This window comes from Puma concolor, chromosome A2 (genome assembly GCF_028749965.1).
Source record: "Puma concolor isolate L17-30 chromosome A2, mPumCon1.1.hap2, whole genome shotgun sequence".
NCBI classification, from domain to species: Eukaryota; Metazoa; Chordata; class Mammalia; order Carnivora; family Felidae; genus Puma; species Puma concolor.
The window spans coordinates 92,763,029-92,781,713 of NC_141668.1; the positions used below are offsets into that span (position 1 = coordinate 92,763,029).

The window sequence follows — 18,685 nt, forward strand, 5'->3', positions numbered from 1 at the left end:
TTCTCTGTGAAGCCTCCTCTGTCCTCCAAGCAGCTGCTCACTCGTTTTCCCCTGTGCTTCTACAGCATTCTTTTCCTCTGCATCATCTCTCAAATTCCACAATTAAAATTTTTTAAAATGTTTATTTATTTTTGAGACAGAGACAGAGCATGAGCAGGGGAGGGGCAGAGAGAGAGGGAGACACAATTCGAAGCAGGCTCCAGGCTCTGAGCTGTCAGTGCAGAGCCCGATGCAGGGCTTGAACTCACAAGCTGGGAGATCATGACCTGAGCTGAAGTCCGACGCTTAACCAACGGAGCCACCCAGGCGCCCCCAAAATATTTTTTTAATGATAAATAAGAATTCCAGTGGAGGGGCTCCTGGGTGGCTCAAGTTGGTTAAGCGTCCGACTCATGAGCTCACGGTTCATGGGTTTGAGCCCTGCATCCAGCTCTGTGCTGACAGTGTGGAGCTGGCTTGGAATTCTCTCTCTCTCCCTCTCTCTCTGCCCCTCCCATGTGCTCACTCGCTCACTCTCTTGCTCTCTCTCAAAATAAGTAAAAAATGAACTTAAAAAATTTAAAAAAAAAATTCCTATGGGTTCTTTTGCTTGAACGTGATTTGGGATCAAAATGTGAGCTTCTCCATTGTTAGATGTGTCCAAATGCCTTTGCTCCGTGAATTCAAAGTTAGGATCTTCACTGATGTGTCAGAGCAGATGGACACCACCCCTACCAGGGCAGAAATGTGGGTGGGGGAGGGGGAGAGTCCGTTGACTGTCACTGTGCCTTTATTTGGCTGGAAATAGTGCATCTTATCCAGGTGCTTTTTTATTACTTTTGTCTCTCCCCCAAAGTCTTTTTAGTCTCCTTTCCCTCATCCCTCCCACCTCCATAATGAAATTTTAATACCACTCATGTACTGTGTATCTGTTTGTGTATTGTGTATATATATGTGCTTTACCCCCACACACACAAAAAAAGTAGTTTTTTTGTGCTCTCCCCCAACTAATCTTGCTTTTTACTAGTATTTGTGAGGGTAATTTTTTTCCCTTTGTAGGAGGGCATTTCCACTTCAATAAGCTAAGTTTAACCGTATTGCAGCAGAACTCTGTTGTCTAATGCACCTGTGCTTTTTATCAGAGCTTTATTTTAAGCTGATTATCATTTAAATACATATGCTAAAATCTTAACTGTACTGAGAACACTGGAAAAGTGAACGTTAATGTATTTTACAGGAATCGATTTTTTTCTAGGTTAAATGCCTTTAAACCATGCAGTTTCTCTGCACAGGCCACATTTGCTTTTTCCTCCTTTGACAAATATCTATTGAGGGTGTACTGTGCACAGGGCTCTGTGCCAGGTGCTGAGGCCCAGTGTAGTGGCTCACGGAGTTCAGGCTGGCTCCTATATGCTTTGTTAGGCAGCAAGCTAGCACGGGTTATATAAACTAGTCCGATGCAGAGCTGTTTGAACAAATTTTTATACGTTTCCAACAAAGTGCAGTGGACACTGGGTGAAAACCCCTGGGAGGTGCTGTAATCCCTTGTGCAGTAGAATAAGAAGGGTACTTGGTCTTTGTCCTGAGTCCCTGGCACAGAGCTCCTCAAACCCTTAGAATCTCCTGAGTGATAGGAATTTATTTGCTACGCAGTGACTCTTGGCTGAGGGGCTTCTCGATAGCTTGAGAATGGGGGCTGGTTGCCAGAAAGAACAAACTTTGATTAGAAGCTTGGAACTTTTCTGCCCTAACCCCAACCTCTGGGAAGGGGAAGGAGACTGGAGATGGAGTTAATCACCAGCGGCCAGTGATTTAATTAATTGTGCCTGTGTAGTAAAACCCTAGATGACAAGGAGCGCCTGGGTGGCTTCGTTGGTTAAGCATCCAACTCTTGGTTTTGGCTCAGGTCATGATCTCACAGTTTGTGGGATCAAGCCCCACGTTGGGCTCTGTGCTTACAGTAGGGAGCCTGCTTGGGATTCTCTCTCTCTCTCTCTCTCTCTCTCTCTCTCTCAAAATAAACATTAAAGGGGGAAAAAAAAAAAGAAGAAGAAACTGTAGATGACAGGGTTGAGAGCTTCCAGATTGGTGAACACATCAGAGTGCTGGGAGGGTGGCATACCCAGAGAGCACTTGGAGATTCTGCCCCTCCCCCATACCTTGCCCTGTGAATCTCTTCCATTGGCTGTTCTTGAGTTGTTCCCTTTATAATAAACCAGTAAGAGTAAGGAAGGCACTTTCCTGAGTTCTGTGATTCATTCTAGTGAATTATGGAACCAGAGTGGTCATGAGAACCCTCAATTTATAACTGGTTAGTGGCCTGGGAATCGAGATCAGCATCTGAAGTGGGGTTGGTCCTGCAAGACTGAGCCCTTTGACTTGTGGCATCTGACACTAACTTCAGGTAGATAGTGTCAATTAAATTGGATTGGTAGACAATCCAGTTGGTATCAGAGAGTCGGAGGAGTGCTGTTGGGAGAAACAACATGTATTTGGTGTCATGATGGGAAAAAAAATCCCTTAACCTTGGCTGTCACTGCAGTTGATCCTTGAATAACACAGGTGTGAACTGTTCAGATCCACTTATACATGGATTTTTTTCAGTAAGCCTGGTACAGCATCACAGTACTGTAAATGTATTTTCTGTTCCTTAAGATTTTCTTAATAACATTTTCTTCTTTCTAGCCTTCTTTGTTATAAGAATACAGTTTCTAACACATATAACATACAAATGTGGGTTAATCAACTGTGTATAAGGCTTCCAATCAACTGTAGGCTACTTGTAAAGTTTTCAGAGAGTCAAAGTTATATGCGGATTTTTTAGGGGCACTTGGGTGGCTCAGTTGGTTGAGCATCCAACTCTCGATCTTGGTCTCAGGGTTGTGAGTTCAAGTCCTATGTTGGGCTCCGTGCTGGGCATGAAGTCTACTTTAAAAAAAGGTTAGGGGCGCCTGGGTGGCTCAGTCGGTTGAGCGTCCGACTTCGCTCAGGTCACGATCTCACGGTCCGTGAGTTCGAGCCCCGCATCAGGCTCTGTGCCGACAGCGCAGAGCCTGGAGCCTGCTTCAGATTCTGTGTCTCCCTCTCTCTCTGGCCCTCCCCCCATTCATGCTCTGTCTCTCTCTGTCTCAAAAATAAATAAATGTTAAAAAAAAAAATTAAAAAAAAATAAAAATAAAAAAAGGTTATATGTGGATTTTCAACAGCATGGGGGTTGTCTTCCCTAACCCCTTCATTGTTCACGGGTTAACTGTGTGCAGGTGTGTGTGTGTGTGTGTGTGTGTGTGTGTGTGTGTGTGTGTGTCTTACATGAGAAGATTGAGGGCCAAGCCCCAGAAGGTACAGAGTCAATATAGTTCCCACTTTCCTATTCTGTCCTGCAAACTATGACAGGTGACTGGCTATGTAATACATGCATATCACAGTACAATGTGGGAATCAACTTAAATTCTTAGACCATTCTAGATGTCCAAATAGATAATGTGAATATAGCAGGAAAGCCTCAATATAGGGTTCACTTAAAGAATAAGGCTCTGGCCCTTCCTACTGTGTAATTGCCACACAAAGAAGAGAATATATAGTTTCAGGCTCAATTTCAGATTTCCCAGGAGGGATAAGGTAAATACATTTTCCAAAGAATACAAAACAGCTCATAGTAGCTGGAGGCTTTGGTTTGAGGGTCCTTCAGGTACAGAGCCTTCATCCATTCATTCCTTGTACATATATTTCCTGAGCTTCTAATCTCTGTGCCAGGCCCCTTGGTGAACAGATAAAAGTTCTCATTTCTTTCTGTTTCCATTTCTTGGACAAATGGTGTTAGACATTTTAGCAAAGAAGGACAACTTTTTTTTAAACATTTATTGTTGAGAGACAGACAGAGTGTGAGCAGGGGAGGGGCAGAGAGAGAGGGAGACACAGAATCCAAAGCAAGTTCCAGGCTCTGAGCTGTCAGCACAGAGCCCAACGGGGGGCTTGAACTCACAAACTGTGAGGTCATGACCTGAACTGAAGTCAGACGCTTAACCAACTGAGCCACCCAGGTGCCCCATGAAGGACAACTTTTTATTCATTCATTTATTCTACTTGTGTTGGAGAGTCTATAATGCAGGTAGAATATTAGGAGATACTTAAACAAGGTATCATCTCTGCCCTCAAAGACCTTGCAAGCTTGTTTTTTCATTAATCAGTCATTCATTCAAAAAAGTATGCCTTGAGCCAGGTGGCATGCCAGGTCCATGCTAGGGAACTAGAGAGGGAACAGGAGCGCACAGTTAGCTCCTGATGGGCTGTAAGTCCCAGCCTCAAGGGGGAGCAGATAGTAACACCTTTGGGAGAGTACAGAGTGTTAAGTGAAAACTGTGATCTCCACCCATGGTATTGGGTCAGGGCAAAGGGAGTGCATAATGGGTTTTCCTAAACTAGCTCTAAGGAGGGTGCCTCTTGTCTAACTTTTTAGTTGGGGCTGGAGAGAAAGGATGGCTTGGAAAGGAGTTCCAGTCCCGGGAAACAGCATAAGTAAAGATTTGGGGGATGGAAAACACCATGGCAGCGTACAAGACTGCATGTGCTGTGTTTTGATTTGGCTGTAGGACCAATCAACCAACTGTTGCACATAAATGCCAAGAGCTAAATCCTTGTAATATTGGCACAGTAAATAGTTCAAGGAAATGGGCAGCCAAGAAACAAATAAGCAATGCTGTAGATATCACAAATTAGAAGGGTGTTAAATAACAAATAATACTGGGACAATTAATAAGCTATTTAGAAATATAGTAGATTCTTACTCATAATTTTTGTCAGAGGTTAGGGGATTGGAATTTAGAGATTTTAGAGAATTAAGATTGCCCTCTATGCATTAAAATTTAAGATCAACACTAAAGGATTTACCTACTATACCAGCTCATTGAATATGTGATCCCATTAACAGTGCTGACCACATGGGCCCCATATTTACAAGGGCCCCGAGTTTGGTCTAATGTTCTGTTGTTGCCCTCCTGAAATTCTTAATTTTGGAAAACAGGTCTGTGTTTTCATTTTGCACTGAGTCCTGCTTATTATGTAGCAGTCCTGCTTGTGGGATTGGTCATCTATGAAAACAAGTTTACAGAGCCAAGCTTTAGAAGTAGATGTCCTCATGCTTTTGGAAGAGTTGCAGCCAACAGGATTAAAGTGTGTAGGCCACAAGAGCAGGACCATCTGTATGGTGTCTGTGGAAGCCTCAAGCTGTCCCAGACTGATGCCACTAAACATTCATTTTATTAGACACACTCTCTGCCTCTAGCTCTTTCTCATCGAGCAGCCTTTTAATTGTGATTTGGCTTCTTCCATGGTCTTCCTGCAGGGAGAGAGCTGGTCATGCTGACTCCATACTTGATTCAGGGGTGAGTTACTAAATTGGTGTTCTGGCAATACGCATGAATGAGGTGTTTTAATGGGAGCTTGCCCCTGAGAGACAGGCCCACGCTTCTGTTCAGTTTCTGAGATAGAAGGTTGAAGTCCATGCATTAGGCTGGTGAGTTCGCCAGAGTCAAGTGCAGAGCAGAACATTAGTTAAGAACAAGGGTTCTGGGGTCAGCCAGACAATGAATGCTGTGATCAGGTATTGGTCCTGTTGAACTAAAATGTGTGATCTGGGCCAAGATACATAAACTCTTAGTGCCCTAGCCTTTCATCTGTCGATTGGTGATAGAAAACCTACCTTAGGGTTGTTGTGAGATTGAATGAGAAAATATACACTAAGTCAGGGTTTCTCACCCACAGCTTGTTGACAGCTTGAGCCAGGTGATTGTGGGTTGTGGAGAAGGGGAGCTGCCCCATGCGTTGTGGCTTGTTTATTGGTATCTTTGGCGTCCCTCAGTAGCCTGCAGCTTCCCCCTAAGCACCCCCCAGGTGTGACAATCAGAGTATCTCCAGACATTGCCAGATGGCCTTTGGGGACAGAATTGGTCCTGGTTACAAATCATTCACTCACTGGCCAAGGTGTATATAGAGTAATGCCTGGAGAAAAGAAAGCACATGTTAGGTTTTATAATAATAAGGGCAGTTGGGGTGCCTGGGTGGCTCAGTCGGTTAAGCATCAGACTTAGGCTCAGGTTATGATCTCACAGTTAGTGGATTCGAGCCCTGCATCGGGCTCTGTGCTGACAGCTTGGAGCCTGGAGCCTGCTTCGGATTCTGTGTCTCCCTCTCTGTCAGTCCTTCCCCTACTGTCTCTCTCTCAAAAATAAATAAACATTGGGAAAAAAATTTTTTTAATAATAAGGGCAGTGGTAGTACTAATGATGATAGACTCCTGAGGCCTCTGGAAAGACATTTGTCAGCTGCTCACTGAACCTCTGTTCTTTAAATTTCTCCCGTCTACAGCAGAATAAAGGTCCACATGAATTAAAGGGCAAATGTAAAAAGATCTACTTTTAAAAAAGTGCAAGAGAGGTAAATCTTTAGATTTGTAAATAAAGAAGGAGTTTCTAAGCTCAAAACCAGTGGTATTTTGGGGATGTTTAATGTTGAGTTTAAATCGTATAGAGGAATTTTCTTCCTTGATCTCACTACATTAAAAATAAATAAATATACCTAGCCTGTGAAAACTTTGTAATTGTAGTTAAAAAAGCACACTGGTGGGGCGCCTGGGTGGCGCAGTCGGTTAAGCATCCGACTTCAGCCAGGTCACAATCTCGCGGTCCGTGAGTTCGAGCCCCGCGTCAGGCTCTGGGCTGATGGCTCAGAGCCTGGAGCCTGTTTCCGATTCTGTGTCTCCCTCTCTCTCTGCCCCTCCCCCGTTCATGCTCTGTCTCTCTCTGTCCCAAAAATAAAAAAAAAAAAAAAAAAAAAAAAAGCACACTGGATAAAATGACTGTGAGAAATAGGTCAGTGGTGTTAAGAAACTGGTGTAAATCAAAAAGAAAACCAAATGCATACAGAAATTCCTCATATATAAAGACAAAGGTAGAAATATAGTCAGCTTATAAACATTTGAACATAGTTTAAAATGCAAAATAATATTTGTTTATTTGTTCATTTACTTATAAATTTTTATTTATTTATTTTGAGAGAGGAGGAGGGGGCCGAGGGAGAGGAGAGAGAGAATCCCAAGCAGGCTCCATGCTGTCGGTGCAGAGCCCAACACGGTGCTCTATCTCACAAACTGAGATCATGACCTGAGCCAAAATCCAGAGTCAGATGCTTAACTGACTGAGCCACACAGGTGCTCCTAAAATTCAAAATAATTTTTAAAATTTTAAATAAATTTTTCATCTAAATTGGCAGGATTTTAAGCAGTAACGTCCAATTCTGTTGTATAGTTTAGAGAAGTCTTACACCTTCTTTGTGGGACAGCAGATGGGTACAGTCCCTCTGGAAGGAAGCTTGGTAATAAGTATGCCTTAAAAAATTGTCATACCTGTTAGCCCCCAAAAATTACGTTTGGGAATAATTCCCATAGCATAATCTGAAATGTAGACAAATATTTATGCATGAAGAGGTTTATTGCAAGCTTCTTTTAATAGAAGCCAGCTTAGTGTCTAGCATTATGGGAGTGGTTAATGTTAGTTTATGATAATTAATCAGCAGTCTTTAAAACAATTTTTGCAAAATGTTCCTAATGGCATATGCAATTCTTACAGTGTTAAATGAAAAAAGCAAGCTATTAACTGAATATACAGTATGAACTCAACTCAGAATAAAAACTAGAAAGGAATATGAGCACGTTAATCATATTTGCCCTTGGAAGACTGGGTTATGAGTAATTTAGGGTAGGTACTCGTAACTGTACAATTAAGTTGATCATCTCATAGCAGACTTAGACTTTTTTTGGTGTCTCTTTGAGGAATTTTTAAATATTGTGCATTTCTAGAGCTTGGAAATGAAGGTGGAACAGGTGAAGCTATGTTTCTTTGAGTAACAGAAAGTGGAAAGCAATTGTCATTGTCTTAAAGTACTGTTTTATCGGTTCGTGGGTTCGAGCTCCACGTTGGGCTCTGTGCTGACAGTGCTGAGCCTGGAGCCTGCTTCAGAGTCTGTGTCTCCCTCTCTCTCTGCCCCTCCCCTGCTCACGCTCTGTCTCTCTCTCAAAAAAAAAAAAATAAATAAAGAAACATTAAAAAAATAAAAAAAATTAAAAAAAATAAAGTCCTGTTTTATATTTTAATCAATTTTTTATAAATTGAAATAAGAAATTGTTTTGGGGTGTAGACTGCTTGCCCTGGCTGAAATGAATTAATGTTGTTTTATACCATGGTTCTCTTTTTGTTCATTTATTTTTTTAAGGTATATTTATTGTAGTATGTTTCTTGATAAAAACATCAAATGTCCATTTTTATTTTTATAGTATGTGCTGAAGCTTATAATCCTGATGAAGAAGAAGATGATGCAGAGTCCAGGGTATGTAATTGATAAGTTAATTTTAAATTATACTCCTGTATTGGATCAGGAATATAATAATAAAAGATGTTAACAGGCATATAGATCAACAGAAGGCATAATGGAAGTATTTTGACTGTTTCTTTTTCCTAGTTTTCTCTTGGATGCTTTACTTCTACTTCAAGTTCTATAGAATTACTTTTTTCCAAAAAGAGTCTTTTTGTTTGGGTAAAAGGAAAGATGAATATAAACACCAGTTGTGGTTTCATTTCTTTTTGCACAAATACGGCCTGGTGATGGAAAATGTTTTTTAGCTATCTTTCTCATAGTGTTAATGCTATTTTTTCTGATAGTATTTCTAGTAAAGAAAAATACCGGGGAAAGCCTTTTTGTTCCTACTAGTTTATAACAACAGAAGCTTATTCTGAAACAAACAAAATCACAGTAAAATTACATCTAATGTGTCAGTTTAAAAGTTCTTACTTTTAAAAAGCTATTATGAGTCTTAATAGATTGCTCAGAAACTGATTTCTTGAAGACTGTAATGTTATTTGTAAGAATTTGTCCAGTTTTGTTTGAAGCAGTTTTTTTTTTTCAACGTTTTTATTTATTTTTGGGACAGAGAGAGACAGAGCATGAACGGGGGAGGGGCAGAGAGAGAGGGAGACACAGAATCGGAAACAGGCTCCAGGCTCTGAGCCATCAGCCCAGAGCCTGACGCGGGGCTCGAACTCACGGACCGCGAGATCGTGACCTGGCTGAAGTCGGATGCTTAACCGACTGCGCCACCCAGGAGCCCCTGAAGCAGTTTTTAAGCTATGTCCCTTCACTCCCTTCACCTTTTATTTATTTAGTAAAAAGTAAGCTAAATATAAGAGATTGCTCTGCCTGAAAAATGGAAAGTAATGATTTTCTTTTTTTCCTTCCTTCCTTCCTTCCTTCCTTCCTTCCTTCCTTCCTTCCTTCCTTCCTTCCTTCCTTCCTTCCTTGCTGTCTGTCTTTGTTTCATACTTACTTGGCAAAAGCTCCATTTGTTGTTTGGCCTCAAAAAATAAAAATTTATTTCTGTAGCTCTGACAATACTTAAATAAGATTGAGTTTTAATATGGAAAAGCAAATAGTATATCCCTAAGTCATTACATCATTAAGCTCCCTGAAATATATGTAAAATCCAGGGGTAGAAAGATCAAGGAGCCTCTGTTACACAGAAGGTCTTGAAGAAAATCCCATCTCATTTTTGTACCTGTGGGGATTCCCAGCACCAGCATGGGGGGAGCTCACGGTTTGCTACCAGAACTCAAATTAATTTGATAATGTCTATAAATTCTGGCCTGAAATTATGTTTTCTTAGGATTAAGGTATCATTACTAATGTGTGGCATATTGTTAGCACTTCATGTAGGTGGAAAAACCAGGCCTTCCCCGTCGTGTACTTGATTTATGTATCTAGCAGAAACAATAACGGGTGACTTTGAAGAGGACACACATCTTTACACTTGTTCATAGCTACCATTTGATCCGTGATAGGTAAAGTGGTTGGCTGGGTCACACTCCACTTAATTCCTAACAGTCTTATTTGGGAGGGGTGGTACCCGTTAAGACTCATTTGGCTACATTAAAAAACCCAATCACATTAAGATAAAAATTAAAAATATATATATATATTGGGGAAATTTATTGCATATATTCTTGGAAATCTCATAGAATTCCAGAAAGAATTAAAAAACCCAAAAAACCGAAGCCGTAGCTGGTAGACAGGAGCCAGGCCACCTCTGGGGTCTCTCCATAGCAGTGATTCAGGACTTAAGACTACTGCTCTGGAAAGGGACTTGGCTACCAATTGCTTTTATGCTGTGTCTCTCAGTTTAAAGACCCAGTTTCCCTGGGAGAGTTTCTCACAGACCCAGCTAGGGGGCCAGGGACAAGAGGTGCAGACTTAGCTACTGGCCACCACTTTTAAGTGAAGGCAGTTCCTAGAGAAGGAGGAATCTTGATGGGTGGGGATTTACCGCTAGAGTTATCCCCTGTAACACCCTTCATATTACTTTTAACAGTGTGTTTGTAATTAACTTGTTATAATTATAAGGCGCTTCAGATTCTCTCCATTAGGAGAGAATGACTGTTCTTTAAACATGTTACTAAAAACTGCACTGTTTTTCCAGTCTTAGAGACTACAAGGCAAACTGCACCATAGCACTTGGAAATGATTATGACAGATTTCAAAATTAATTGGCTCTAAGCAGGTATTGGAAAATGTAAAGAAAATATATAGTATATTTTGATAAGGTACCATTTCATTTGAACGTTTTGTATTATTTCACAGACTATGCAGCAGATCCTTAAATCTCAGATTAGTATAAATGAGTATTTATTCTGATATGAATTCAAAGAAAATTTAAACACTTAAGATTGATGTTGCAAAATCACAAATTAGATTTTACCTTTAATGAATGAAAACACAGGGGTGCCTGGCTGGCTGAGTAGGTAGAGCGTGTGGCTCTTGATCTTGGTTGTGAGTTTGAGCCCCACATTGGGTATAGAGATTACTTTAAAAAAATGAAAATATCGGGGTGCCTGGGTGGCTCAGTTGGTTAAGCTTCTGACTTCGGCTCAGGTCACGATCTCAGAGTTCGTGGGTTTGAGCCCCGTGTCGGGCTCTGTGCTGACACCTCAGAACCTGGAGCCTGCCTCAGATTCTGTGTCTCCCTCTCTCTCTCTTCTCTTCCCCTCCCCTGCTTGCACTCTGTCTGTCTCTGTCTCTCTGTCTTTCTCTCTCAAAATAAATAAACATTAAAAAAATTTTTTTTAAATACTTAAAAAAAAATGAAAATATACAAGTTTTATTTACATCTAACATGTAGCCCTTCTGGTAGAGAAGAGCTGGTAAGTTTAAGAGTAGGTCATTTCTAGCAGAGCATGCAACTCTTGATTTTGGGGTCACAAGTTCAAACTCCACATTGGGTACAGAGATTACTTAAATAAAAATTTTTAAAAAACAATGGAACATTTCTTTGTTGTGTTACTCCACAGAATTTGGAGGGTGGGGGGTGCCTTCTGTATATCTGGTGGGGTGCTAGGATGTTCCTTGCTGAGCACCATGGACAAATCCCTGCCATCTTGGGGCTTAGAGTCTCCTAGCAGAATTAGACAACAAGCCAGTAAATTAATGAACAGTTGCAAAGTGTGAGCACTAAAAGGATAGTGAAGCAGGGTCTAGTAATGAAAACAAAACCAACCCCACATGACAAGGTCCCTAATTAAATGGAGTGGTTGCAGAAGGCCTCCTTGATGTGAGACTGGGGAGAGTCTTGCTCGAAAGCCCTGAAGCCCCTTTTGGGTTGATCTCAGAGTCTCAGCAGGGAGCAGGTGATAGTTCCCAGCCAAGGCAGGTGTGGCCACAGTGGTTCAGGTGAGGCTGGGGGAGGAGGGAGGGAGATTTAATACCCAGTAAATGTGATGGAATCCATCTACGTGTTGAGATTTAAATTTTTTAAACGTTACCTTCAGCTTTGTGTGGAGAATGGACTGGACAAATAGAAAAATATCTTGTACAGATATCTCTTGCTTTACCAAAATAGATTTGTAGTGTTTTCTTTAAAGAAAACATCTACATAATTTTTTTTATGAATTGTTTTTCTGATTATTTAGTTGAAAGACACCCAAGATTTAGATAAGTTGACAAACTTTTTCTGTAAACCTTTTTTTTTTCCTGAAAAATTTACTGTTTTCAGATAATAAATATTTTAGGCTTTGGGGGCCATACAGTTTCTGTCAAAGCTACTTGCTCTGCTCTTGTAGCTTGAAAACAGCCATAGACACTACATAAATGGATGAATGTGGCTGTGTTCCGTTAAAACTTTATCTATGGGGGTGCCTGCCTGGCTCAGTCGGTAGAGCACGTGACTCGATCTTGGGGTCATGAGTTTGAGCCCCATGTTAGGTGTAGAGCTTATTTAAAGAAAAAAACCAAAAAACCGTATTTATGAACACTTGAAATTGAATTGTATCTAATTTTGATGTATCAGGAAGTATGAATTCTTTTGATTTTTATTAATCCCAATCGTTCTTAGCTTAGGGGCCATGCAAAACGAATTTGGCCTTCAGGCCATAGTTTGCTGACCCTGGTTTAGAGAATAAATTTTGTAGCCAGCCTCCCTGGGATGAATCATAGCTCTGCAGCTCCGAACTTTCTGACATTGAAGAAATTACTTGGGACAAGTTCATTTTAATATAGGAGATCATACAGTAGTTTTCTTCTTCTGTCGGCTTATTTTACCTAGCATGAATTGCTACCTGCTTCATGGGGTCAGTTGCTGGGATAAAATGAGTTATTATTTTTAAAGCCCTGAAACCAGTGCCTGGCACGTAATAAATGCTATATAATTATTTGGTTTTTTGTTTTACAATTATTTGTTTAAAAAATAAGACTTTTATCCGGAAATCAGAAATAAATTTTAATTAAAAAATAAAGTGGCTGCTAGTAAGAAGAAGTCACAGTTGGGTATATTGCTGAAGCCTTAGTTTTCCATATGCAGATCTTACATGTAGGATCACACCAAACCCAACAGAAAAAGAGTCTTTAGAAGCGGGAGAGCATCTTTTGAGCAGTTGGTTACAGGGTGGAGGCACCCAAAGTCTCAAAGATTCACCAGATTTCTGACTGCTTTCCAGAGCATAGAGCAGGATTTTAATACAGGGTCTGTTGTAAAAGATAAAAAAGACTCTGGGTACAGAGGAGTGATGGTGGGGAGAGGGGACAGAGAGAGAAAGGAAAGCAGTAGACGGTAGCTGTGGTGGCAGGATTAAGAACCAAGATTCTGGGGCGCCTGGGTGGCGCAGTCGGTTAAGCGTCCGACTTCAGCCAGGTCACGATCTCGCGGTCCGGGAGTTCGAGCCCTGCGTCAGGCTCTGGGGTGATGGCTCAGAGCCTGGAGCCTGTTTCCGATTCTGTGTCTCCCTCTCTCTCTGCCCCTCCCCCGTTCATGCTCTGTCTCTCTCTGTCCCGAAAATAAATAAACGTTGAAAAAAAAAAAATTAAAAAAAAAAAAGAACCAAGATTCAAAAGTGTTAGTTCTTGGGGCATCTGGGTGGCTCAATCTGGTAGGTGTCTGACTTTGGCTTAGGTCACGATCTTGTAGTTCGTGGGTTCGAGCCCCACATAGGGCTCTGTGCTAACAGCTCAGAGCCTGGAGTCTGCTTCGAATTCTGTGTCTCCCTCTCTCTCTGCCCCTCCCCTGCTCTCTCTCTCTCTCTCTCTCTCTCTTTCTCAATATAAATAAACATTAAAAAAAATTAGAAGTGTTAATTCATAAGAATGGAGGTAGTAGGAGAGAGAGAAAAGGAAACTGCTGTTGTGTGAGGGGTTCCATACAGAGTGAATGGTTGGGGCAAAAGACTTAAATTCATTACAAGAGTAAATCAAGTGCAAGGTGGTGCTAAGAAAGATTAAAGAAGACAATTTGGGTAATACAGTCACACCTCAGCACTTCATGAAGGAGGTGGTCTCCGTTCCCAAGGGTCCAGGGAACTTCAAGATGGGGTGGAAGGCAGGAAGCTTTTGTAGGACAAGGAATAAGGAACAAGGAACCAAGTATAGAGCCCGGGGTGGCATGGCTTTGGGGGTTGGCTACTGGCCCATGCTATGTTTCTGGTGCAGCAGAGTATTTACGGGAACACGAAAGCTATTTAAATTGTGGTTTGCTGACGTTGCTCCCTGGGCAGGAATCCCTCCATCTTGGGCCTAGAAAGTTATTTCAGCAAGGGTGCCATGGTATCCCTGACTTTTTCTCTCTGAGGACAGAGCTTCTCAGCAGGCAGACATTTTATGATTGTTTCAGTGTTGAAGATCTAGTTGGATTTTGTGAAGTGAGAGGTGACTGTTTTATTGTGTTAGCCTTCCTTATTTGAAGTAGGGAGATAGGAATTTTGGTTGGCATGAATTTTTTTAATGCCCAGATTTAAAAAATTTCTTGTGTTGTAAGTAGTGAGTTAGTTGGCACCAGGGTCTGCTTTTTCTGTGTCCATATGTCATCTTAGAATCTAGTTTGAGGTGAAGTTTGCTTATATCTTACCCATATGGGAAAAAATGCAATGACTTCCTCTCCCACTGGCTAATACTCTTTTGAGGAGTATATAAATGCTACACAGACAGGCATACCTTGGAGATACTGTGAGTTCAGTTTCAGACTACCGAAATAAAGCATGTATTACAGCAAAGCCACTCAAATGAACTTTTTGCTTTCTCAGCGCAGAAAGAAGTTATGTTTACACTCTGTTGCAGTCTGTTAAATGTACAGTAGTATTATGTCTAAAACAACAACATCCATGTCTTATTTAATTATGTACTTTCTTGCAAAAAAATGCTAACCATCATCTGAGCTTTCAGCACATCCTAATAACTGATCTCAGATCACCTCAACAAATACAGTAATAATGAAAAGGTTTGAAGTATTCCAAGAATTACCAAAATGTAATCCAAAGAGACAAAGTGAGCAAATGCTGTTGGAAAAATGGTGCCAACAGACTTGCTCAACACAGGGTCACCACACACCTTCAATTTGTAAACACGCCTGTGAAGCGCAGTAAGGTGAAAATAAAACGAGGAAGGCCTGAATAACTGTAAATATCCTTTATTCCTCTTGGGCCTATGATTTTCATCAATTTTTAGCCACCTGAGATTGGCCTGAAGCACTGATTCTGATTTCCCATTGTGAGTTTTGGTATATTCATGGGCACAGAACTCACCCCTGCCTGGTTGTGGCTGTGCTGATGGCAGGGCCAGTGGCAGAAGGGCTGGGATACCTGCTCATCAGCTGCCATAGCCACTCTTTGAGCATTAGAATAGGAAAAGGTGGTGTGTCGGGGTCCAGGATGACGCCATGCCTGCTGTGTTTAGGACTGTCTCTTGCCTCTCTACTCATTTTATAGTTACAAACTACCGGTGTTCACAAAAGAGTGGGCCTTTTGGTTCAAGTTGGTTGAGGCTTCTGCTAGTCAAAAGGGACTCTGGAGAGTTGACAGGCCACACTTCCAGAGGGCATTCTGTTGGTCTTCCCCCTTCTGGAATGACAGTTTAGGAAGAATATACCTCACTTGTTTTCTTTGAGCTCATTCTAAACTGAGCACACCAGGACTGTTGGATTCATTTTTCCTCAAATCCACACTCCCTAGGCATAGCGGCATGCATTGACTTGGTCCCTTGGGAAAATTACTCTTTGGTCCGGGTAGTTAGGTACATTGTGCATAAAAATGTATCTAACATCTAATGCAATATACTTGTAAGAATTAATTAGCTTCTAGAGGCAATCAAGTTTCAAAGGGAAGATCAACATCCTGAAAGACTATTGCACTCAGTGGTAGAGTGTGAAACAGTATTGAAGGCTATTGAGAGAATATTAAAACAGAACGAAGACAGCCTGCAGATCTTCAGCGTAGCTGTTTTGACCTGCTGCCCTTTTGTGTGTTCCTACTGGCTGGGAGCTTTGGAGTCTTTAGTGATGAGCCAATCACAGACTTTTACCAAATGAATATGCTAATCTGGGGGAAACACTCTTGAAAACCATTCCAGTGCTGAATTGATGAATGTGCACCACTTCCCAGATATCAGCTCTGTTACTTGACCTTTCTTAGTGAGCTGCTAGCTGAGGTCTGGCCACCTAAAGTGAACCTCAGCACTGACCATTCTTCCCTCCAACATCCTGCTAGGAAATTTCACCCCTTACGAGTAAGATGAGTAGACTAATTGTTTGTTAATTTGGTATCCTTTTAGATTATACATCCCAAAACTGATGATCAAAGGAATCGATTACAAGAGGCTTGCAAAGACATTCTGCTGTTTAAGAACCTGGATCCGGTAAGACAAATCTCACTAACCAGAAATGTTGTTTTTTTTTTTTCCCAGTGTCAGAGTGAAGAACTGGGTAGGGTCTTAGATTTTACCCTCTTTACAAGCTAACATCACCCAGGATGATGTAAAGGCCCCACCGTGGATGCCTGAGTGTATAGTGGGGTTGTGTTCTAGGAGAACAACCCCAGGCTTCAGAGGTGCTCTGTTGTCACAGCTAGGAGTTCACAGGCCTGCCTGCACCTTGTCTGGGGAAGACATTATGTCATCCCTCGAGGTTACTTGTTACAAACATTGCCCTGAGAAATGGCCCAGATGAAGAGAAGGTAGGACCTTGCATTCTTTGTACAGCCAGTAGGAACGTGCAGGATGGTGCAGAGCCCATGGTGGATTGCCTCTCTTACCAGCTAGTAATAGTAATTACATTTTAATGTGTGACTTGTCTGTTATACGTATTTTAAAGGTAACATTTTACTTGGCCTCAAAGGAGGCGGATTTCTTTCTTTCTTTCTTTTTTTTTTTTTTTGGTAAGGATTTCGAAATCTCTGGTCTTTGGTTCTGGGTGATTTTCTAGAATACCCTCTTTCAGTGTTTTGCCCTGAATTCTGACTTAATTGTTCTTTTCCTTCATCACACATTATGCCTCTTCACTGCTCTGTGGTCCTTTGGGTTGCCATGATCCTGCTGCCATGATCCAAATGTGGGAAATGAGTCAACTCTTGTAGCTTACCTCAACTTTTCTTTGTTGGTCAAACGCAGCATTTTATAGTTTTCAGATTGATGTCCTGGAGAAGAAAGCATTAAATTAACACCTATTCTTTTAAAGATAAGGTCTTCTAAAGGCCATTTTTATAAAGAGGAAGGGACTGCATTATACCAAATCTTCTATACTGGGTCATATGACACCTGCAACATTTTTTAAAAATCCTTTGTTTTGCGGTACCTGGGTGGCTAGGTCGCTTACATGTCTGCCTTCGGCTCAAGTCATGATCTCATGGTTCGTGGGTTCGAGCCCCACATTGGGCTCTCTGCTGTCAGCACGGAGCCCACTTCAGATCCTGTCTCCCTCTTTCTCTGCCCCTCCTCCACTTGCACTTGCTGTCTCTCTCTCTCTCTGTCTCTGTCTCTCTCTCTCTCTCTCTCTCAAAAATAAATAAACATTTAAAAAAAATATTCTTTTTTTCTAGTACCACATATGTGTCTTCACATCCTCCAGGAACACAGATTATACTTTGTGACTTTGGAGATATTGTTTTAGGACCACACATTACATACAAGTTCTTGTCCAATTTGACTCAGGTCCTCTAGAATTCTGAGTTTGCAAAACTGTGAGCTCTAAAGAATGGGGGTGTTGGTTGTTTAATAATGAAAAATTAAGAAATGAAATTAAGATAGAAAAATACAGGAATTCAGTTTAGAAATGGAAACATTTTCTTGTAGTATTAAATTACAGATAGAATAAGTGACTAATGGGAATTTGTGAAATTTTGATGGGCTTCCAAATAATCACATATTTCATTTATCTAGAATGATAATGATTCTGTGAAATAAAAGATACTTAAACTATGTAATTTCTTTATTTTTTTTAATGTTTAATTTTGAGAGAAAGAGTGCAAGCGGGGGAGAGGCAGAGAGAGGGAGACACAGAATCTGAAACAGGCTCCAGGCTCTGAGCTGTCAGCACATCTCCTGACATGGGGCTCGAACCCACAAACCATGAGATAGGTCATGACCTGAGCCGAAGTCGGATGCTCAACCGACTAAGCCACCCAGTCACCCCTAAACTATGTGATTTCTATTGATCGTCCACCAGTGCGAGTCCAAATAATTACCAGTGGAAAGATACAACTTTGTGTGTGTATGGGGGTGGGCATTGGAATTAAACTAATTTAGTATTTAACTCTTGCCCTTCAGGTACATGTGGAAGACAGCTGTAAAATTAATCCTCAGTTTTTCCCTTCAGCTAAACAGATTCTTTATTTTTCAACTAGAACTTTACATGGTAGGATTTCAGAGCTCACCGAAAACAGTGCTTCTCACGCTCTGCTGCGCCTGTAAATCATCAGAGGATCTGGTGAAAAATGCAGGGTCTCGTTCAGTAGGTCTGTCATGGAGCCTGAGAGACTGCATTTCTCACCAGCTCCCAGGTGAGGCTGATGGTCCTGGCCCACAGCCATGCTTCCAGGAGCAGGCACTAGGGCCAGATGTAAAAATGCTCTAGTTCAGGTTTTCGGCACTCCCGCCTGTTATTTTGTTTGCATACTTTCCTATTGAATTGAACCCACATTTTAATGCATCAGCAATGACTAGACATTGCTATTCAGGTGCCTGTACACGAAGTGATAAACAGATGGGAGTGAAATAGCTGTTAGGCATGTTTTCCGGGAATGCTTCCTATTCTGTTCTGTCCTCTAAATTGATTTTTCTTGCCATTTCAGCTTTAACTCTGTTAAAGCCCTGTAAAAAGTGCATTTAAAATAATTAAATTTGGGGTACCTGGGTGGCT

General features: G+C 41.3%; 1 protein-coding gene across 1 annotated transcript in view; it reads left to right on the forward strand.

The window, feature by feature from the left end:
• Positions 1–18,685, forward strand: part of PRKAR2B (protein kinase cAMP-dependent type II regulatory subunit beta) — a 103,478-nt gene that overhangs the window by 57,910 nt on the left and 26,883 nt on the right. Inside the window, exons 3-4 of the mRNA XM_086696943.1 lie at positions 8,306–8,358; positions 16,105–16,188. Of these exons, the coding sequence (XP_086553069.1) occupies positions 8,306–8,358; positions 16,105–16,188 (137 nt within the window). The remainder of the gene's footprint in view (positions 1–8,305; positions 8,359–16,104; positions 16,189–18,685) is intronic.